The following is a 23,727-nucleotide window of genomic DNA, read 5'->3' on the forward strand; positions in this document are numbered from 1 at the left end:
GCATGTCTTGTACGATTGTCCCCAGCTCCGCGAGCTAAGGGGGGACTTGCCTGTGCAGTCACTTGACTTGTATGGTAGCTATGAGGCACTACGCCGGATGGCTAAGTTTCTCGCCAGAGCACTACGGGAGGACTAGTCCTTCCTGCTCTGATTTTTCAATAGGAGTTCATCTCAGGTATCGTCAGTTATGAGAGAAAGAGTTAAGGTGCGATTGGAAATTCCATCTTAGAAGTTTTGTCTTTGAATTCCAAATAATACCTCTAATATTTTTTTTGTTTAACTGACATTGAAAGAAAAAAAAAAAAAAAAAGCCAACCTTAAAAAGTAAAATATTTTTTTTATTCTTTTGTTCATGATAACAATGAAACAATATTTGGTCTACGTCTTGATCTTGCTATTAGACAGGAAAAAGTTGGCTCACTGACAACCAAATGAAGACATTTGTTGTGTTTAATTATTTGTTTCAATTATAATAGCACACATAAATAGTATAAACACATTTAAACTAAATTCTATAAACAATCATGAATAAAATACAAGGAAAACTATCAATCATGATTGCCTAAACATTTTGGAATGACTATAAAATGATACAAGCTCCAGCTGAGGAAGTCCCAGCAGACCTGACAGCACAAACAAACATGGTGGATACTTGAAACAGACATTTTCTTTGATGACCAAAGTGAGGGGGGGTGGGGGGGGGTGTCAACTTTATTTCAGGTGTAGATCACTATAGTAACTGTTGCAATGGTGACTTCAAAGTCTCAACATTGATAACTACTTCTGAGCTTCAGTCATGTACTAAGACTGATGGATGAAAACAAAATTGATTCTCTTGGACACAAATGTGTTGGTTGTGGACATAGAAGACAAACAAGTTTTTCCATATACAGGAGAAAATGTTTTGGATGGAGGGCTGCATGTCAAAGAATCTCAATGTCATGTAGAGTAACAGACTTGATAGTGTTAGACAAAGAGTTTCACTAGCAAGGTAGGCTTTAGTCTACACCAATAGCAACAATAAATTACAGGGCTGCATCAAGTTGGACAAATCTGAAATGAGTTTAAGAGCCAAATGTTTTTTTCTTACAAAAAATAAGTCCAACTATTTGTGACACAGCAAATAAATATTTGCTCCTAATTTGACGTTCTAGACTCTGGTTCAATACAACCAGTAGCTTATTGTTTTAATGTAGATCTAGTAGTATTGATAGTCAAAATCAATATAAATGCAGAAGGAAAGACAACTTATGCTGGCCAAAGTAAACAAAACAAGTGCTATCTGTAGCTACCAATCTCTCCAATGGCTACAATCATTTGGCAGCTAAATGGTCATGGCAGATTTGAAAGAAAAGTTTGACAACAATTTGTTCAATAAAAAATGTGAAATTCTAAAACAAAAATTCAACAAAACAAATGTTGAACACTTAGCAGAATGGAGAGTCAGATAGTTGGTGCTACCTTTTAAATCAAAAACTAAACATCAAAGGACTTTCCCTGTAGTCATGTCCCTTTAGTTCTCCTTTATTTTGTCAGTTAATAAAAAAAAAAGATCTATTATGTATAAGAAACAAGCCTAATTGATTTTTTTTTCCTCATTAAATTTGAATCTAGTTGAAATCCACTTAGTTGATACATGCATGCTAGGATCCAGTTTTTTAAAATAATTACTCAATTTGTAAATATTTCACGTAGGTCAGTGAGATTCTGCAATACTGAAAAAAATAAAATATCAACTAATGAAATAATACTTACAACAAAATGTGTGTACACATGTACTGGATTACTTGGAGAATACAGTCAACTACATAGGCCAGTGCTATATACAGCATTCTACAGAATACTTGTATGCATAACATACATACACACATACAGAATGTGACTAACAAAATGAAGTGAATTTTTAAGATACTAAAATGAGTTCTCGGTGTTTTTGGCTCTACACAGGGCCTATAAATTTTTACCAAATGTCTCTGGTAATAATACATTGTGTCATTAATTTTCTGTTTTAATTGATAGAATTTTAACATATGAATAATCAAGGTGCCGCTTGAATTATACAAAATATTGAAAATGATTTTGCTTTAAAAAAAACACCTGGCGCTGACAAAAAAAAATACAAACCAAACACTTTTCAGCTAAATAAAAATAAGAACCAGGCTCACCTAAAGTCAACAATATGTCCCATTAAACAGAGACTCTACAATTAGCCATTTGACTAGACACAAAAAACAACAATTTGATGAAGAGATTCATAAACAGTAAATATTTACATTAGTAACAAATGATTAACTTTTTAAACAAATGCATTAGTTTTAGTCAACAGATCAACCAGCTAACTGGTTTCTTCAAACCTCTGAGAATTTTGTGTAAAAATATAAACAATTGAAAATTCAATGCAGCCAGTGGAAAAAAACTTAAAACCCTTAGTCAAAATACTTTTTAGCTGATCAAAGTTTATCTTAAAATAAATTCAATGGTTTTGTAAAAATTCTTTTAAAAAGCTAAAACAAACAAAAAAATTTTCAGGACAATTTAAATGAATAAAATCTTGTCAGGGGAAACAAAAATTGTCACAGAAAATAAAAAATTTGGTATAAATTGTGTAAAGAATGAAGTCCCTTTGATAATAATCTTTTGTTTTGTAATATCACAAATTGAAATACAAGAAATAAATCAGTCTTTAAAACATAATCGAGTCACAGTCAATTAGTCCATACAATAATACACAGAGTCACTGTCAATTAGTCCATACAATACACAGAGTCACTGTCAATTAGCCTATACAATACACAGAGTCACTGTCAATTAGCCTATACAATACACAGAGTCACTGTCAATTAGTCTATACAATACACAGAGTCACTGTCAATTAGTCTATACAATACACAGAGCCACAGTCAATTAGTCTATACAATACACAGAGTCACTGTCAATTAGTCTATACAATACACAGAGTCACTGTCAATTAGTCTATACAATACACAGAGTCACTGTCAATTAGCCTATACAATACACAGAGTCACTGTCAATTAGTCTATACAATACACAGAGCCACAGTCAATTAGTCTATACAATACACAGAGTCACAGTCAATTAGTCTATACAACACATGAAGTCACAGTCAATTAGTCTATACAAAACATTGAGTCACAGTTAATTAGTCTAAAGAAGACATAGAAACATGATCCATAAGTCTAAACAACATATGGAGTCATGGTAAATTAATCCACTCAAAACATGGAGTCATGGTCAATTAATATATTCAAAACTTGGAGTCATGGTGAATTAGTCTATACAACACATGGAGTCATGGTCTAACATTGACCTGAACACGGAAACTAATGCAATGACCTTGAACAAAAGATCAACAACAAAAACTAAAAAAAAAAAAAAAAAAAAAGCTGACCAAAAAATTACATCAACATCTGACACCAAAAAAAATATTACTATCAAATTGCTGAATTTTTTTCTATAAAAATAGAAACACTTCTACCCTGTCACTTTTCCAAAAGAAATGTTACTTTAGTTCAAGGCCAACATTTCTGCCCATTAAAACAAGAACAGATCAAAGACAAGTATACGTAAATGTATGAGGCAGTATGAAATCAAAGCATTGCTTTAGGACACCAACCAGAGATGTATATCAACAAATGGAATCAAGTCAATAGATGTCTATGGACAATACACAATTCAATAAGGCCCCAGTGCTAGCACTAACCACATCAAATCTTTTCAAATACACACACAAAAACAAACACTATAAACGTTGGCCCCAAAAAGTCCACAGGCCAATTTTCTTGTCTTTTGACTTCATCTAGAACATTGGGTTTAATTTTAAATTTCTACTCCAAACCACTGCCCCAACATAGACCCTCAGTCTATATATGGCCTCTCAGCTCTGACACGGCTGTATTAGAAATTGGTTTAAATATATAAGAAACATTTCTCTATGAAGTCTAATGTTCTTTTGGTGGGCCCAAACATTTTTGTAAATTGATTTAGACATATGATGATACTAGTTTATCAAGCGTTTAGACAAAGAAGGATCAAGCTAAACCTTGATATTTTTCTTTGCTATAATTACTGTGGACTGTATGCTATTCAAGACAATAGACTCTGGTATGGATTAACTTCTACATATAAAAAGAGGAACATGAAAGTTTGCAGAGTGGACAGAGTGAATACAAGCAAGAGTGTCCCTCATGGAATTCAGGATCACTTTGGACTTTAGAAATAAATAAATAGATAGCAAGACATAACAAGACAACAAGAGTATTGACTAGAGACCTTGACCGTGTACTCATTTCTACAACACAAACTTGTCTCTGTTCTTGACATCTGTCTACATGTGCAGCTTACTAAAGATGTTAACAGGCGACAGAAGAATGATGCCTGTATTTAGGAGTAGAATGTCAGGACGCTCTCTTGGTTGCCTCGGACAAGAAGTATTGGTGGCATGTCTCTTGTCAAGGTGTCAATCCAGCACATGTAGAGTCCTGCAGGACAGGTGCTCTTACGAGGCATAGGCAGAGTCCTGTTAGAGAGAGAGAGAGCAATTCATTAAGTAAATAGGCTCAGTTGAAAACTAATTGAACTAGACTATCAGTTCTACTAGACTATCAGTTCAAAACTAATTAAACTAGACTCAGTTATAAACTAATTGATTTAGACTATCAGTTCTACTAGACTATCAGTTCTAAACTAATTCAACTAGTCTATCAGGTCTCAACTAACTGAACTAGACTATCAGTTCTAAACTAATTCAACAAGTCTATCAGGTCTCAACTAACTGAACTAGACTATCAGTTCTAAACTAATTCAACTAGTCTATCAGTTCTAAACTAATTAAACTAGTCTATCAGGTCTCAACTGACTGAACTAGACTATCAGTTCTAAACTAATTAAACTAGTCTATCAGGTCTCAACTGACTGAACTAGACTATCAGTTCTAATTGAGAACTAGAATCAAGGGAACAGGTTGATGGACTCACATGACTATCAGAGCTGCATCTTTGGATCTTTCTAGCAGAAGTTCTCTCAGGCGGATTTGTCTTTGAGTCTAAATAATGAAACAGAAAATACATAAGAATATAAAATTATGTGACAGCTCATTTATGTAGACATTTGGAACATACATTTGAGCATATATTGACATTTGGTACATCAGACGTAAAACAAAAAGGTCATAAATGGGCTTCTGTAGCCAAGTGAAACACTGCATTCATACTTAATCTTTGGAATCAAAAACATTGCCATTATTATATATTTAGGTTTGATATTCCCTTGTGGCATTGAAAACACTTATTTAGCTTTCATCTACTCACCTTCTCTTTCAATAATTCCAACTCATCGTCTGTTGTTTTCCAGGGGAATTTTGTCTTGGTTTCACCTTTGTGTGGGTCTAGCTTCCAGTTGGCCAGGTAAGAATTAAACAGCCTTACACTGGGGAAATCAAAGTTCATGTCAGACAGATTTCAAGTTGCCATCCCAACCACTAAACTGACCTAACTCAAACTTGATAGATTGTTCCATTCCATTTTTCTTAGCTACTTAGTTGATTCTGTTGTGATGTAGACAGACTTCTTAGTTACAGAAACATTTCTAGACATTAAACTTTTAACTGATCTGCTAGTAATTCTAGTTGTTTACATTGAATTGTGTGGTTCAATTCTTTGAAAGTCCCAAAAGATTAAAATTTATCAGGAAGACAGAAGAACATCAGGAATGATAGAAGAATAAGAAGTAAACCCTAAAAATGTTGTGTGCTGACTACAGATGTGTGCTGACTACAGATGTGTGCTGACTACAGATGTGTATAAATACACTTGCGTAAGCGTGGTCGAGAGGCCAAGTGCGCTTGAACTTGGCTTGGCTTGACTACCTAGAAGGGGGCTCGAGGTTCGACACCCGACTCGGGCAGAGTTGTGTTTACTGAGCGCCTAAAGGCAGCACGGAAAACCAACTCCTAGATACCCCCTCCCCCCCACCGGTCCACAAATGAGATTGGACCAAAAGCGCTCTGAGCATGCTATAAGCATCAAAGTAGCGCTATATAAAAGCTATAATAATAATAAAACTACTTCCACTTATGACCGCACTTGTGGTAAAACTACTTCTATGGTAAAACTACATCTGTGGTAAAACTACATCTGTGGTAAAACTACATATGTGTAAGACCACATCTGTGTAAGACTACAGTTGCTTGGCTGTGATGATTAGAAAGTAGGTAACTGGTCTCACCTTTCTTCACTTGGCTTCTTGTTGATTTCAGGTAACACAGTCATATCCTTACAGTCGATTCTAAACTTGGCCAGCAATGTCGCCAATCTGTAGGATACATACAAAACAAAAGTGATAAACTAAAGAGTCTTGATAAAATTATATTTCTAGATTTTTATAAATATAAAGAATAGTTATATTTTATAGTCTTGATAAAATTATATTTCTAGATTTTTATAAATATAAAGAATAGTTATATTTTATAGTCTTGATAAAATTATATTTCTAGATTTTTATAAATATAAAGAATAGTTATATTTTATAGTCTTGATAAAATTATATTTCTAGATTTGTATAAATATAAAGAATAGTTACATTTTATAGTTTTCTTTTTTACTTTATCGACAAATACCTCAAAGGCTGAGAAATAATGCAGCTTGACCAGAAGAGATTTAATTTAAACAGCTACTCACTGTCTCTGTTCATATCCCAAGTCCCCTCGTCTGGTGCCAGCTGCAAACACACGAAGTCGACAGTTTCTCCAGTAAGGTTTAGTGGTTAGAATGTAGGGTAATAACAAAGTCAGACCTGCCAGAAAGTGCAATCAATTAAGTCATTGAGGTCTGAGACAACTAATACATTCTTCTCAAACTTTCCTCAATGTTCTGAATTGTTAAGTTAAAGTTACTGCTACAACTTTACTTTGTATTCAAAATTAGATCTTGTGACCTATGGGTATTGCAGTAACATCCAAAAAAGTGGCTTGACACAAAAATGTTATCAACTATGACAGTCTTAAACAGTGAACTCTAAGAACTTTTAAGAAACCAAAAAAAAACCCCTAGAAAAACACAAATACCTATACCCAGTACCACTATGTTCCTAATTTCTACTACAATCACTTTCTGTGTGTCTCTAGGCTCTATTGTAAAGTAACTAGTATCAAGAGACCAAGGACTTTTATACAACTGAAATTGTTTATTTAGTAAAGTAAGTTCCCCTTTCAGAAAGTACCACCTATAGGGCAGATGATGTAAAGGTCATCAAGTTCTAGGGTCCACGGATTATTAAGGTGTCATGTGGCCAGCACAATAACCAGCCGCCTGTATGTTCCCCAATCAATGTCAGGGACCCACTAGAGTTTTGGGGGACTCAGCGTCCTAAAAATCCTGTAGCTCATAATTTCAGACCCCTTAGTTTAGAAGCCAAGTGCTTTACTCCTGAGCCACCAGCCCTCAAAGTTCATTAGTGCCCAAAAAAAAAAAAAAAATTTAATGAAGAATAACAAAGGGAAGGTCAAGGTGGAAACGAGTCAAGTAAAAATTGAGTTCCATTTATAAAGAAACTTTAAGCCCAGAGGTCAACCCGACATTTTTAAAAGTCACCACCTAGCAACTTACAACTTACAACCACAACTTCTAGCAGTTACAATTTTTACCTCCATCATCAAAAAGCCACCAGACGTCAATAGTTCCTTTCTCTTTGTTACGAAATATGTTCATAGTTTTTAAAACCTGCAGAGAAAGTGATTCAAAGACAATGTGATGTTAGAAAAAATTGATTCCTAGCCTCGATAGGGGGGGGGGGGGCGCAAAAAAAATAATTATTGTAGATATTCTAGTTAGGTAATACATTCTAAGGTTATTAGTATTATAGCATTATTAAATAATTTTTATTTATATAAGCTATGTCATGTTAAATGGGTGGAGGGCGGTGTGCCATGTTTTGCTTCATCAAGCCTTCTTTGATTGGTTGAAAGATACATTCTAATCATTGCTACTCTAGAATATTTGTACAAATGATCTGGAAGTATTTAAAAAAAAATGATAGGAACTGCAAAACTTAGCAGCTAAAACTTGGCTAGAAGAAGCCAGATACCTGTGTGTTCAACTTCGCCAATAAGAGAGGATTGATCAATGGATCTGGACCTTCCCCTCGACCTAGTTCATCGTCATGATCATGGGTTCTGCTGCTCTCTTCAACTTCCACAGACTGGCCATTGCTCTGTTGCTTAGCTGCGGTAGATTCGTCCTGGTTGCCAGCGACCTCTGAGGGGGATCCTTGGGGAGTTTCATCATCACTTTGATCTAGAGGGAACAAAAGCTTTAATACGCTCCAGAATAATTGTACACAAAACAATAACAAAACTTTTCAACTATGAAGTCTTCTCAATCTAAATGAGGTTACAGTGAATACATACCTTCTTCAGGATCTTGATGAAACATGGACAAATTTGTTTCTATGTCAAGACCAAAACCTTCCTTGACTCGAAGAATTCCTACACCAAGTCTCAGGTCAAAGGCATCACTGACAGAAACAAAAAACAAAAATATTTCACAACTCATTTTCTGTGTATGGGAATTGAAATGAATTCACTTGTTCAGTTTAGAGACTCAGTCTGCTCATATTCAAAGTGTGCTATTTATCTTACAGACAAAACAAACTTTATTAAATTGCTGATTAGCCATGTTTATATAGCATGACTAAGAGTTGTCTATTGTACAAGTACAGTGTTCAATAAAATGGCCAGGTAAGCTTACTGAATCACTTCCAAATACTGCTGGACATTTTCTGGATTGTCAACTTGCCAATTAGACTTAAAACCAAGAATTAATAAGTTTGGACGGAATTTTCCAATCCCAACATTCTGAAACCAAAAGAAAAAAAAAAGATTGTGATATTGACACAACATCAAATAATGTTACAATAATGTTACATTTCAATTTAAAACAAAAATTCAGAGAGTAATCCAGTAATTAATTTTTACATCTACCATGGGTTGACCCTCAACCAGTGGAAACTAAAGGAAACACAACCCATCATGTAGGATTATTTACCATAAACGTTTATCTTTTTCGAACAGTTTGAGTACACTCCCTTTGTTTCAAAGCAAAAAAAAAACAAAAAAAAAACACACACACATCCAAGTTACCTGCATGAGTGCCTGGGCACCAAGCTGAAACGTTGAGGCTGTTGCAACAGAATAAAAAGATCGAATGTGCCTGCGGAAGAAATACTGGTAGGGAGCGTCGGAAAGTATCTTGCGCAGATTGTCCCCTTGTTTACCCTGGACACAAACATGAAATGCATAACAATGTGACACATGACTCATACAAGAAACAAGACCTATGAAAAAATGCAAGAAACATGACCAATACATGTGTAGTGCTACAAAGTCAAAATACATTTCAAAATCTAGTTCTAAATATGGTTGGCAGCAAAGTTATCTTTTTTTAAAAATCACTTTTCAGTGAAGTTATTGAGATGAACTCTTTTAGGATGAAAAGACACAAATGTACTAAGGAATGTTACAAAACAAAATGATTCAGGCTCCTAGTTCTAACAGTTCCTGAAGACTTACAATGATGACATTCCCGCAAACCATCAAACCCATCTTCTTGGTGATGTGGGTGCAGAAATCTACCAGCGTGGGGCGAGCCTCTGGTTCACCAGACAAAACTAGCACCTGTGGCCTTGAGAACAGACAGACATCAAGTTAGTAGGTCATTTGACGTCACATCAAATCTCAGGACAAAGCACAAGAAGACAAAAAACAACAACGACACAATAGAGAATTGCAACCCTAGAAGAAAGAGGGAACTATTTGAACCAATCCAAAGATTTGTTGTGTACATTTTTTAATATACCATTAAACTATATACAAACTAACTGTAACCCCCCCCCCCCCCCCACTTTTTTCCAATCATTCAATAAATTCCATCCTTGAAATAAAATATTTGATTCTAGATTGTGTTGGATTCAGAACCATGTCATTATAACATTCAAATTTGTTTTGGAGTTACTCTGCTGTACTTCATGAAAGTTATCTCCCTTGTCTTGAACTCCCAGTGGCTACTAGTGTACGGATGTTTGTTGCATTTGTTTTGTTAAATTACATCCAAAAACTAAAAAAATAATAATAATAATAATAAAAAAATAATTTTTTTCTTTTCAAATGGAGCTCTTGCGATGCATAACATAAGATCAATTTTTGGATACATTTAAAACAAAAATTCTTTGAGCTCAGAAAAGATCAGAATTGAATCAAAGCAACTTTGTCACTTTTGTACCAAAGGAAAGAAGCAGAGCACCTGTGACCCAACAGAGACTATGTACCTGTGTGAGCAATCAGGTCAAGGTCATCTTACCTAAAGTTCTTGACATGAGTCCCTATCCTGACAAGTTTCAAGGCAGACTGTAACAAACTTCTATAAACATGAGCCTGAGTTGAGGAGCCCCAGTTGACATCTAGTAGAAGATAGAAGTAATGTTAGGAATTCAAGGCCATGTGATAAAAAAAAAATACAGTAGATTAAAATAATTAAACTTTTTTTTCTAGTTTTTTGGAAAAAGTCAAAATGTAAAACTTGTTGCTACAAAACAAGAACAATTAAAACCCAGAACAATGTATAATTTTAACAGCTTTAGAATAGAATAAATTTCTACTGTTACAAATATTACAAAAAAAACAACAACAATCTATTGATAATTTTCTCCTTCACTGTACTGCATCAGGTGTTTATGGTTAATACAGAATTGTATTGCAATGAGGACTCTAAAGATCACATGACTCTTAACTTAAACGTGTGCAAACACTGACTTTGTGATTTCCTTACCTGGCTTACGATGATGCACATACAAAAACATGGCCGCCACACAACCAAAAGTGATGAGTGCTGTATACCACTCTATGATAAACATGACCCCAACACAAAGGAGAGCTCCACCCAAACTTAGCCACTTACTGTAGAATCTAAAGGATGGACGCCAACCTGTCAAATGAACAAACAATAACATGTTGCAAACTATCCAGATTTCTCACATAAAAACTTGTATTCAAATTAGTTTTAAGCATAAACAGCAAAATACTAACAAATACTCTTTTTAAAAAAGCTTTTATTAAGTGTAGTTGTATCAATTAGTTTGGATCAGTCATGTAATTAAATTTGAAATAGATCTACACTAACAATAATAAATCTGTGTGATTAGAAATATTTTTACCAATTGTTTTTGTTTAGTGCTATTTCATGCTTTTAGCTTTCTCAATACGCTATGATCATATCACTTGTATGGACCAGTTGGAAAGGGGTGGGGGGAGAAAGAAGGGGGTCTCCGGGTGATCCCTTTTAAAGTGTATTTATTATTTAAAATAACGTGAGCAACCTGAATTACAAATCAAGGGCTAAGGCCTCCTCAAGCCAATACTGTAACCACAGTGCCCGGGAGCTGCTTATAAAAAAAGGTTTTATAGTTATTTACAAACTTTTCTTTCTACAAACACTAAAGGGGACTAATTGAGCTTATAACCACATTATCAGTCAAGTAAAATTTCTTTTCCTTGTTCGAGATACCAAACAAACTAATTAATTACCAATAGTTAAATAACGAATTGGTAAATCATTTTTTATTCTTGTGTTGTCTGGTAAAAGAAATAATTGTGCACGATTTCAGTTTGATCCCAGATTGATGAGTGTGGGAAAAATAACGTGTACAAACTTTTGACCAGACAGACAGAGCCAGTTGATATAAGCTTTGTAAAAACAACTAAAAACCTAGGCATTTAAAAATAACACCAAAGAATAAACCTATAACTTACCAGGTGAGTTGGCTATTGAAGCATCAAAACATGAAAAGTTGATGAGTGCATAGGACATGAGGAAAAAATTTGAGATAAGAGGAGCAATTCTATCTAGGTCAGCTGAGGAGGAAAAAAAACAACATACAAAGTTAATATCATTTTTATTTAATAACCCTATACCCGTACAACAATAGTATGTGCATCTACACTCTGATCAATGTAGTATCAAGGTATAGAGTAACAAGTTTCCCTTCAGCTCAAGGTCAAATTTAAAATATTCCATCAGGAGTTGAGCTTGAACTCCTCAGTGCAACAGTCAAGTAGTTGACCACTCTGTCAAACCTACCATTTGATTTAAGTTAACATGACATTTCATATTTTGGGTTTTTGGCACATCACCACAATTGAGGCCATGTCGTGCCTGATTTAAGTAAACAGAAAATTTTTGCCCATACAAGTAAACAGAAAATTTTTGCCCATGCTATGTATCTTATACAACTAACAGAAAATTGAGTCCCCAAACAATGCTTCTTTATCACCAAAAATATGATTCCATTCAAAACCAGCGCAAGGTGACACTGATAGGCAGGAGGCCAGCAATCTGAATCCTGGCATCCAGATCTCAAACCATTAGACTTATGAAGTTACAAAACCTCTCAGCCACAAATGTTTGCTGGTTCAAAAGGTACATAGAATGTTCAATTTTGTACATTTCGGATGTTCCTTTAGATTCTGAAGATAATTACATCCAAGCCCAATTCTCACAGGATGAGGGGGGTTGGCTGCAGGCAGGGTTTGAACCTGGGACCACCAAACCAGTCCAGAGTGCATGCCACATGACCAGCAGCCATCCTTGTTAATGTGACCTTATAAAGTCTTGCAAGATCAGCAAATTTCTTAACATTATAGTACTACAGTACAGAAGACAAGGCTTACATAGAACACAGAGAATGTGCTGACTTCTACAACACATGGCATGTTTTGTGTGTGTTCAGCATGTGTGTTTATTCATACATGTGTTAAATCATTTGTCTTTACGCTCAGAAATAGAATAACTTTTAAAAGAAAATGGATGGCTGCCTGGTCGTGCGGTTTGCGCGCTGGACTGTCGTTCAGATTTATCGATGGTTCCGGGTTAAAACCCTGCCCGCCCCTATCCCCCGTCGTCCTGCGGGAGGTTTAGACTAGGAAGTAATTATCTTCTGAAGGAACATTCGAAACATGTAAAACATTTTACAACAAATATTTTACAAATTAGTTTTAAGCATAAACAATAAAATACTAACAAATATTCTTTTTAAAAAAGCTTATATTAAGTGTAGTTGTATCAATTAGTTTGGATCAGTCATGTAATTAAATTTGTAATAGATCTACACTAGCAATAATAAATCTGTGTGATTAGAAATATTTTTTACCAATTGTTTTTGTTTAGTGCTATTTCATGCTTTTAGCTCCCATCCCCCATCCTCCTGCGGGGAGGTTTGGACTAGAAAGTAAACTATCTTCAACTCTGAAGGAACAACCGAAACATGTAAAACAGATGTGTTTTTTTTCCCTTCTTGTCTAGGGTTCTTGAGTGTCAGGTCCAGACGCCAACAATGTGAAGTGATGACTTACCCATTAACTGAAAGGCAAAACCAATCACAAAACATAAGATGAAAGCTCTTCTAGGATTATCATTAGCACCGTAGCCAACTCCAAAGTATCCCAGGAAAGGAAAAATTTTGTCTTTGCATAGAGCCTGCAAAATAAGATTGACGTGTCCGTGTTCTTTCATGTCATAACAAACTGAAGGCAATAAGTTTTATTAACATGTGAAAGGTCATTATGAAACTTATGTAGCCAATAAGTTTTATTAACATGTGAAAGGTCATTATGAAACTTATGTAGCCAATAAGTTTTATTAACATGTGAAAGGTCATTATGAAACTTATGTAGCTGTTGTTGATGAACTTTATTACAGAAATACCACATAACATCATCAAATGACATCACCAATGCTACTGGGAACCTAAAACTGAAGAGTTCACCATTGTTACTGGGAACCTGAAATTGCAGAGTTCAATAATGCTACTGGGAACTTAAAGTGGTAGAGTTCACCAATACCTGAAATTAGCAGAGTCTACTAACACTATCAGGAACCTAAAATTGTGGAGCTCACCAAAGCCACAAGGAACCTGAAATTGCAGGGTAATTAAAGAACTTTTTTTCCAACTTAAAATTGCTGTCACTGTGCTGGCCAGATAAAAGAAATTCTATCTGTCTGAATGAAGGTTTGTGTGGGCTCTGTCGTGGAGATGGACAAGTTTGTTTCAATGTAGTAAATAAAATTTATGGAGTCACCACTAAGGGAACCTAAAGTGGGTTCATATAGATAAAGAGATAGTTTAATGCCCATGAAGAGGATAATAAATAAAATGAACTTGTGAGAGAGAAAATATTGTTTAAACAATTAAAATTTAAAGTTGATCTACCAAAAAATTAACGAAAAATATGATTGTAAGATAGAATATGTAATATGCAATACATATGCAAAGTTGTCTATTAGCTTTCCAAACAATTATATAAGTAAAAATTTTAAAATTAGCTTTTGATATAGAATTAGTCATTAATTAATAATTTAATGATAATGAAGATAATGACATATGTCACATCTACTACCTGGAATACTTTTGGTGCAGACATTAAACTGGCAAGAGCTGATGACAAAGTAGCAGAGAAGATGCCAGCTAGAATCAATGGACCCCAAGCAGCTGCCATTTCTACAACCTTCAGAAAAGCACAAAAACATAAATTTAATTGATAGATTTTTTAAAAAGTCGTTTTAATTATATGTAAATTTATGTGACCAGTTCTGAAATTAGTTATCCTTTTTATTTAAAAAAAAAAAATCCAAGTTTAAAGTAAGAACCCACTTGATCAAGCTAAAGCTAATTGAATACATTTAGACAATATCTTAAGTTTAAAACCTAGAACTCACTGAATACATCTGACAATACCTTAAGTTTGAAAACCTAGAACTCACTGAATACATTTGACAATAACTTAGGTTTGAAAACCTAGATCTCACTAAATACATTTGACAATACCTTAAGTTTGAAAACCTAGAACTCACTGAATACATTTGACTATACCTTAAGTTTGAAAACCTAGATCTCACTAAATACATTTGACAATACCTGAAGTTTGAAAACCTAGATCTCGCTGAATACAATTGACAACATCTTAAGTTTAAAACCTAGATCTCACTGAATACAATTGACAATATCTTAAGTTTGAAAAACTAGATCTCACTGAATACATTTGACAATACCTTAACTTTAAAACCTAGATCTCACTGAATACATTTGACAATACCTTAACTTTAAAACCTAGATCTCACTGAATACATTTGAGAACACCTTAAGTTTGAAAAACTAGATCTCGCTGAATACATTTAGACAATATCTAAAATTTAAAACCTAGATCTCACTGAATACACTTAGACAATATCTTAAATTTAAAACCTAGATCTCACTGAAAACACTTAGACAATATCTTAAATTTAAAACCTAGATCTCAGTGAAAACACTTAGACAATATCTAAAGTTTAAGTCTTGAGCTCATCGAACAGACTAATTGGATCACATGTTAATTTGCTTAAAGTTAATGACACACAAAGATAGAGCTTGGGAGAATTAAAGTTTCCCATGATCAGACAGAACGACGACACACAATGGGCATTGACCTTGCCCATACAGGAAGCTAAAGGGCTGAGGCAGCCTTAAATAGAATAAAAAGATGCCCTAAAAGGCAGAAACATTTGCACCAAAACAGAAAAACAGCCTGTTAATAATCAACAGCAGATTCTGACCCAATAGGAGTGAGTGAAAGAAATCACCATCAGTAAATATCTGATCTTATCTTATATAATACAGACGTTACTTCAAAAAAGAAGATGATTACGTCCTACACGTCATGCATTCAGTCATGCATGTTAACCAATGACTTAAATTCTGCCAAGTCACTGGTTTTCCTGGCTAGCTCAGGCAACCCATTCCATGCTCTAATAGCACTAGGGAAGAAGGAGTATTTGTACAAATTTGTCCTAGCATATGGGACGAGGAATGTGCATTTATCTTTGTGTCTTTCTGAGTATTTTATTAAATTTTGTTTTTGTATTTCAAGATTATGGTTCAGTGTTTTATGTATAATTGCTACTTTACTTTTGAGTCTTCTGTCCTGAAGGCTTTCTAAATTTAGTGATTTTACTAAAGGTTTTACTCTAGTCAAATGTGAATATTCATTTTGTTATGAATCTCACTGCTCTATTTTGTGTTTGTATCTGCACCAATCCATTGTCTCAAGAGACTTAGGGAGTCCTAGAGAAGGGAGAGTTAGCACTTAGAGCTTTTTGTAATACTATAATTCATTATTTCTTCAATGCTTTACTGCTTAAGAAATAAATACTTCAACACAGACATCCAGGAGCTGTTCTAGCTAGAAAACTCAACATGCAAGAAGGCTAGCAAGTGATTGTGATGTTGTTGAGATGTTGTTGTGATGTTGTTGTGATGTTATTGAGATGTTGTTGTGATGTTATTGAGATGATATCTCTTGTAAAACATGCAGCGTTGTAAAATTTAAGTAAAATGTAAGACTATTTAGGCCAACCAAAGAAAAGTAGATTTACAAGTATAGAAGGTATCAGACCCTATTAAGGCCAAGTAGCTTTACCTGCTTAGAAGGTATCAGACCATATTTACATCCTTCTGGAATCAGGGAACAGTTACTAACAAATTCTCTGGAATAGCTGTACTCTTCAAGTGTGAACACTTTTTCTGAAACATCATAAACACAAGAGTTCTAGCAACAATCATAGATACAATCACTAGATCTCTTACAACAATCACAGAGTTCTCATACAATAAACATTACTATCAATATCAATGAAACAAATCAACACTACTATCAATATAAATAAAAAAAATCAACACTACTATCAATATAAATTTAAAAAAATCAACACTACTATCAATATAAATAAAAAAAATCAACACTACTATCAATATAAATAAAAAAAATCAACACTACTATCAATATAAATAAAAAAAATCAACACTACTATCAATATAAATAAAAAAAATCAACACTACTATCAATATAAATAAAAAAAATCAACACTACTATCAATATAAATAAAAAAAATCAACACTACTATCAATATAAATAAAAAAAATCAACACTACTATCAATATAAATAAAAAAAATCAACACTACTATCAATATAAATAAAAAAAAATCAACACTACTATCAATATAAATAAAAAAAATCAACACTACTTATCATTATAAATCAACACAAAGACTAATTAAAAAAAAAAGATCCACTCTGAAAGAAAACGTTCCTACCTAGAGTGGGTGCAGTAGGTTTGACTAAATAGGACGTATTCACAAGTATACTATCCTTATTAGTGTTGGCCACAGTGCTAGTACTGAGTAGTGAAGCAAGGAACTGTCCAGTGGAATTATTCACTATGTCAGTGACATTGGTGGCAGTGGCAGACTCCAAGACGATGCCATTGGCATAACGCAGGACAAACATTCCAGAGAAGACAGCAATCAGAAGATAAACAATAGTGGTGATAAATATAGCCAGGAATGTGCCTTTTGGAATTGACTTGGAAGCATCCTGGGAATACAATGACTTGGGTTAAATCACTAGGATGGATAATTGTACATAAACCTTTTCTCCCTTCAAGGATATATAAATTTTGGACCCTCGTATTAAAATATTGTACTATCTAATTGGTTTCATTGTAGAGTGTTGGTAGAAGATCCAAAGAGCCAGTTAGAACCTCATTATGGGTTGGATATGGCTCGCAGGTCATAGTTTGGGCATCACTATACACATTCAACTCTAATAGTGAAACAATATTTTGCCAACGATGGTTTTAAAACTGATTTCATTTTACTTTGCTATCTCGTGTGGCACCATCAATTCAAGTCAAACTTTACCTTGCTAGTAGATTGAATTATATCAGTGATGCCAAAACTACAGCCAAATCTGTCCCATGTAATGAGTATCTGGTTCCTATTTACTTCTTTCCAAAGTACATAATGAAGTCATCGGGACAACTTCTCTGTGTCTGTACCTAACAACTTCCCTGTGTCTGTACCTAACAACTCCCCTGTGTCTGTACCTAACAACTTCCCTGTGTCTGTACCTAACAACTTCTCTGTGTCTGTACCTAACAACTCCCCTGTGTCTGTACCTAACAACTTCCCTGTGTCTGTACAACAAACTCTCTTTCTGACTAGTTCTGAATGCACACACTTCATGCTACTATGAATTAAATGATCACAGATTCGTTAGTCTAGTTTTGAACTCTGACCTTCAAATCCCCTGAGATGTTGGCTCCAGCTAGTATTCCAGTGGCTGCTGGGAAATAGACTGCAAACACTTTGAAGAAATTGTAACCATCTTCGTAGTCACTGAATAGATTGTCTTCAAAGGCAGCTGCAACAAAAAGAAACACACACACACTTAGCGTCAACTAAATCAGCCCAACTAAAGATATTGCATTGATGTACCATGATGACAGAATAGTTCTTAGAGGTGACCAGACACATCAGCATACAAGACATTTCATCATTATAGCAATTCATCATTCTAGTATGTCATCACCATAACAAATCATCACTAAGATGCCTGAGATCTTAAGATCACAGAAAAACTGGCCTTGCAAAGAAATTTACGGTGGGAGCCATAGAACCAGATGGCCTTTACATCATCTGCCCTATAGATCACATGGTCAGAAAGGGGAACTTTATTATTATTTTTTTTTTTTTACTTTTTTTTAAGTCACTAGAAACCATCTTCCAGTACCTTTAGGACCAAGGAAACCTCGAGACATCTGCTTGGCGCTTGGAGGTATACACAGCCCTACAACAAAATTGAGAATGGCCAAAGTCAGGATGACCAGAAGGACAACTTGAGCCTGGAGAGGAAAAAAAAAAGTCGACTAATAAAATCATGAAATTAAACTACATGACTTGGTTGTTTTACTGGTTAGGACATCACAAGGACGTATTAAGGACAGATTGTGATATTGAAATGTCTCCTTACCCTAGCTTCCCAGTCCATGCCAACAATGGCTATTCCAAGCAGAACTGTGATAGTGATGCTCCCAATGATACGCATGTCATTCGTTTCATCTGTCATCACACAATCTTGATCCTGGACATTCAAACATGGACATTCATTTTAACATGCAGCCAGACACAGGGACATTTTACAGTAACAAGAGGAAAGGAAATACATACAGTGACAAGAGTTAGTGAGAAAATTTGGTATTGGGAAGTTGGGAAAAAACAATGTGAGGTCTAAGTGTCTAACTATTAAATATACTTGTGGCCTCATCTAGTTAGTTATAATAGTTTCTTATGGTGCAAATGTTTTCAAACTATTTGCTAGAACCATGTAGAAGAGAACTGCTTCAGAACCAAAGAGAAGATAACTTCAACAAGTCACAAATTCACTTCTGCCCAACTTGTTGTCTAGTAGCAAGGAGAGGATAAGCAAGGAAAGACTACAGGTAAAGATTTTCTTTCTACATAATTGCCTCCCTTGTTTCAAGCCACTTCAGAAGGAACCAACATTCTAAAAGCAGTCAAGTAAATTTAGTTTTTAATGACAGAGTATTGACAAGAAGATGGTATTGACTAATTGAAAGACATCAAATAGTACCAGATATGTTGATATTTACCATTACATTTAGGAAATTGATTTCTAGCCTAAAGATATTCAGTTGGTGTTATAGGTTTACATTTTCACTGCACTAAAAAAAAGTCTGTATCTGGATTGAGTAGTTCAGCTGTCTCTGGATTGAGTAGTTCAGCTGTCTCTGGATTGAGTAGTTCAGCTGTCTCTGGATTGAGTAGTTCAGCTGTCTCTGGATTGAGTAGTTCAGCTGTCTCTGGATTGAGTAGTTCAACTGTCTCTGGATTGAGTAGTTCAGCTGTCTCTGGATTGAGTAGTTCAGCTGTCTCTGGATTGAGTAGTTCAGCTGTCTCTGGATTGAGTAGTTCAGCTGTCTCTGGATTGAGCCTAGTTCAGCTGCCTCTGGATTGAGTAGTTCAACTGTCTCTGGATTGAGTAGTTCAGCTGTCTCTGGATTGAGCCTAGTTCAGCTGCCTCTGGATTGAGTAGTTCAACTGTCTCTGGATTGAGTAGTTCAGCTGTCTCTGGATTGAGCCTAGTTCAGCTGTCTCTGGATTGAGCCTAGTTCAGCTGAAGCATTATGTTGCAATTGAAAATGTAAAAGAAATGCTAACGGAGAATAAAGAAATCTGATAACTATATCTGTAGCATTTTACGTCTCAAGAGATGACCTTATCCCTTTGCAACTTCTTGTGTGACTAGAGGCTAATCCTTGATACACAGCTGCGACCAGGCACTGTTGTACATTCACCCTTCTTTCTACTACTGTTGTGTATGGCATCTGCAATAGGTGACCCTTCCTTTATGCTTGCTCTTCATGTGGATCTATCCAGTGCCACTTTTTTCCAACTTTTAGTGTCAATTTTGAAGCTTCTTGTCCCATATGCATACATCCGTATACCTTAAAAGTGGACCACCAGCCTCTCTCTTGCCTTCTGTTAGATCACCATACAGAATGTACACAGAATGTCTTGTGGAAGTCGACCTTGTGGCATTCTGTGAATGTGACCAAGCCAGCCAAGGCGTCTGCTACTGATAACAGTGCTGATGTCCTGGGTCTCTGTTCTTTGCAGCACTTCCTTGCTCTGGTTTATCTTGACACCTTATTTTAAAGCTCCGTCTTAGACGTCAGAGGTGGAGGATGTTTAGCTTTTTTTTCCCTGCACCAGAAGAGGAGACTATAGAGACTATTTACTTGTACAGATTACCACTGGATGCCCAACTCACCGGTTACACAGATTACTACTGGACACCCGACTCACTGGTTACACAGATTACCACTGGATGCCCGACTCACTGGTTACACAGATTACCACTGGACGCCTGACTCACTGGTTACACAGATTACTACTGGACACCCGACTCACTGGTTACACAGATTACCACTGGATGCCCGACTCACTGGTTACACAGATTACCACTGGACGCCTGACTCACTGGTTACACAGATTACCACTGGCCGCCCGACTCACTGGTTACACAGATTACCACTGGATGCCTGACTCACTGGTTACACAGATTACCACTGGATGCCTGACTCACTGGTTACACAGATTACCACTGGATGCCTGACTCACTGGTTACACAGATTACCACTGGATGCCTGACTCACTGGTTACACAGATTACCACTGGATGCCCCACTCACTGGTTACACAGATTACCACTGGATGCCCAACTCACTGGTTACACAGATTACCACTGGATGCCTGACTCACTGGTTACACAGATTACCACTGGATGCCCGACTCACTGGTTACACAGATTACCACTGGATGCCTGACTCACTGGTTACACAGATTACCACTGGATGCCCAACTCACTGGTTACACAGATTACCACTGGATGCCTGACTCACTGGTTACACAGATTACCACTGGATGCCCAACTCACTAGTTACACAGATTACCATAGATGCCCGACTCACTGGTTACATAGATTACCACTGGATGCCCGACTCACTGGTTACACAGATTACCACTGGACGCCTGACTCACTGGTTACACAGATTACTACTGGACACCCGACTCACTGGTTACACAGATTACCACTGGATGCCCGACTCACTGGTTACACAGATTACCACTGGACGCCTGACTCACTGGTTACACAGATTACCACTGGCCGCCCGACTCACTGGTTACACAGATTACCACTGGATGCCCGACTCACTGGTTACACAGATTACCACTGGACGCCTGACTCACTGGTTACACAGATTACTACTGGACACCCGACTCACTGGTTACACAGATTACCACTGGATGCCCGACTCACTGGTTACACAGATTACCACTGGACGCCTGACTCACTGGTTACACAGATTACCACTGGCCGCCCGACTCACTGGTTACACAGATTACCACTGGATGCCTGACTCACTGGTTACACAGATTACCACTGGATGCCTGACTCACTGGTTACACAGATTACCACTGGATGCCTGACTCACTGGTTACACAGATTACCACTGGATGCCTGACTCACTGGTTACACAGATTACCACTGGATGCCTGACTCACTGGTTACACAGATTACCACTGGATGCCCCACTCACTGGTTACATAGATTACCACTGGATGCCCAACTCACTGGTTACAAAGATTACCACTGGATGCCTGACTCACTGGTTACACAGATTACCACTAGATGCCCGACTCACTGGTTACACAGATTACCACTGGATGCCCAACTCACTGGTTACACAGATTACCACTGGATGCCTGACTCACTGGTTACACAGATTACCACTGGATGCCCAACTCACTGGTTACACAGATTACCACTGGATGCCTAACTCACTGGTTCAACAGATTACCACTAGATGCCCAACTCACTGGTTACACAGATTACCACTACATGCCCGACTCGCTGGTTACACAGATTACCACTGGATGCCCAACTCACTGGTTACACAGATTACCACTTGATGCCCGACTCACTGGTTACAGATTACCACTGGATGCCCAACTCACTGGTTACACAGATTACTGGTGTAAACTCAATCTACAACTCACACCTGACACAAGTTACTACTGGACACCAGACCAACTACCTGACAGCACAAACTACTCCCTGTGGCAGAATGCACTTTTATTTCCTTGTAGTACTTACCACCAAAATGTTCCTGACAGACTCTGCAAAGCCAACTACATACATAGCTACAGCAACAGCATTGGCCACTGAGAAGATGATACCTATAGCGCCACCAAACTCTGGACCAAGACTTCTGGAAATCATGTAATAGGCACCACCTGAAATGTACAGAGATAGGTCCTGACTTAAACTCTAAAACAAGCCTGTGTTTAAACTCTAAAACAAGCCTGTGTTTAAACTCTAAAACAAGCCTGTGTTTAAACTCTAAAACAAGCCTGTGTTAAAACTCTAAAACAAGCCTGTGTTAAAACTCTAAAACAAGCCTGTGTTTAAACTCTAAAACAAGCCTGTGTTTAAACTCTAAAACAAGCCTGTGTTTAACTCTTTCTCTCCGTAATTTTTTCCCCCATATTTCAAGGTAATTCTTCATTTTGCTAATTACTATTTCACTACCCTTAATTGTCATGATTAAGCTTCAATAGCCTTGTTGTGTGTTATCAGAAAATGTTGTGTTTGGTTTAGGATTAAAGGCAAATGCATGCTCTTTTTATGTAACAAAAAGTCAAGTTTATAAAATTAAACATTAATTTAATTTAATAAGGTCAAATCAACAATGGTATCGTCGATTAGGAGAGAAAGAGTTAAACTCTAAAACAAGTCTGGGTTTAAACTTTAAAACAAGAGAATATTTACAAATAAAAAAGTGAATTTCTGAGTCAAGATATGTGAAAACATAGACTGTGTGTGAAAGTCTCATTCCAACAGCTTCAATTGCATTCAATGCCTCAACAACACACTTCCAAAGAAAAAGCTGGGGGGTATTTCTGTATTTATTTTGTTTTAAATAGACACTTGGATTTGGTGTCTTCATGTTATTCCCAGTACAGACCTAACAAGCTCATACATAGTTTGTATTTTGGTAAGACTATAGAGCAGGGGTTCTCAACCTGTGGGTCGCGGCCCCCTTTAGGGGTCGATTGACGATTGGCCAGGGGTCGCCTAAGACCATCAAAAATATAGATTTTTTTTTGGTCTATTCTTCTATTGCTGTGTGGATGGGGATTGTAAAAAGGGGTCGCCGAGCTTAAAAGGTTGAGAACCGCTGCTGTAGAGGAAAACAAATAAATGTT

At 36.2% G+C, this 23,727-nt stretch overlaps 1 protein-coding gene across 1 annotated transcript in view; it reads right to left on the reverse strand.

Moving 5' to 3' along the window:
- Nucleotides 1-317: 317 nt before the first annotated feature.
- Nucleotides 318-23,727, reverse strand: part of LOC106050963 (solute carrier family 12 member 2-like) — a 105,978-nt gene continuing 82,568 nt past the window's right edge. The window contains exons 4-25 of the mRNA XM_056042894.1: nucleotides 22,616-22,755; nucleotides 18,909-19,019; nucleotides 18,669-18,780; nucleotides 18,175-18,299; nucleotides 17,192-17,471; nucleotides 16,517-16,620; nucleotides 14,462-14,569; nucleotides 13,418-13,541; nucleotides 11,819-11,920; nucleotides 10,839-10,994; nucleotides 10,371-10,470; nucleotides 9,584-9,695; nucleotides 9,155-9,289; nucleotides 8,763-8,869; nucleotides 8,423-8,529; nucleotides 8,101-8,309; nucleotides 7,661-7,736; nucleotides 6,696-6,810; nucleotides 6,244-6,330; nucleotides 5,328-5,445; nucleotides 4,995-5,062; nucleotides 318-4,537 (exon numbers count right to left, since the gene is read on the reverse strand). Of these exons, the coding sequence (XP_055898869.1) occupies nucleotides 4,402-4,537; nucleotides 4,995-5,062; nucleotides 5,328-5,445; nucleotides 6,244-6,330; nucleotides 6,696-6,810; nucleotides 7,661-7,736; nucleotides 8,101-8,309; nucleotides 8,423-8,529; nucleotides 8,763-8,869; nucleotides 9,155-9,289; nucleotides 9,584-9,695; nucleotides 10,371-10,470; nucleotides 10,839-10,994; nucleotides 11,819-11,920; nucleotides 13,418-13,541; nucleotides 14,462-14,569; nucleotides 16,517-16,620; nucleotides 17,192-17,471; nucleotides 18,175-18,299; nucleotides 18,669-18,780; nucleotides 18,909-19,019; nucleotides 22,616-22,755 (2,732 nt within the window). The 3' untranslated portion in view covers nucleotides 318-4,401. The remainder of the gene's footprint in view (nucleotides 4,538-4,994; nucleotides 5,063-5,327; nucleotides 5,446-6,243; nucleotides 6,331-6,695; nucleotides 6,811-7,660; nucleotides 7,737-8,100; nucleotides 8,310-8,422; nucleotides 8,530-8,762; nucleotides 8,870-9,154; nucleotides 9,290-9,583; nucleotides 9,696-10,370; nucleotides 10,471-10,838; nucleotides 10,995-11,818; nucleotides 11,921-13,417; nucleotides 13,542-14,461; nucleotides 14,570-16,516; nucleotides 16,621-17,191; nucleotides 17,472-18,174; nucleotides 18,300-18,668; nucleotides 18,781-18,908; nucleotides 19,020-22,615; nucleotides 22,756-23,727) is intronic.

The sequence above is a fragment of the Biomphalaria glabrata genome, chromosome 1, assembly GCF_947242115.1.
Source record: "Biomphalaria glabrata chromosome 1, xgBioGlab47.1, whole genome shotgun sequence".
In the NCBI taxonomy this organism is placed as follows: Eukaryota; Metazoa; Mollusca; class Gastropoda; family Planorbidae; genus Biomphalaria; species Biomphalaria glabrata.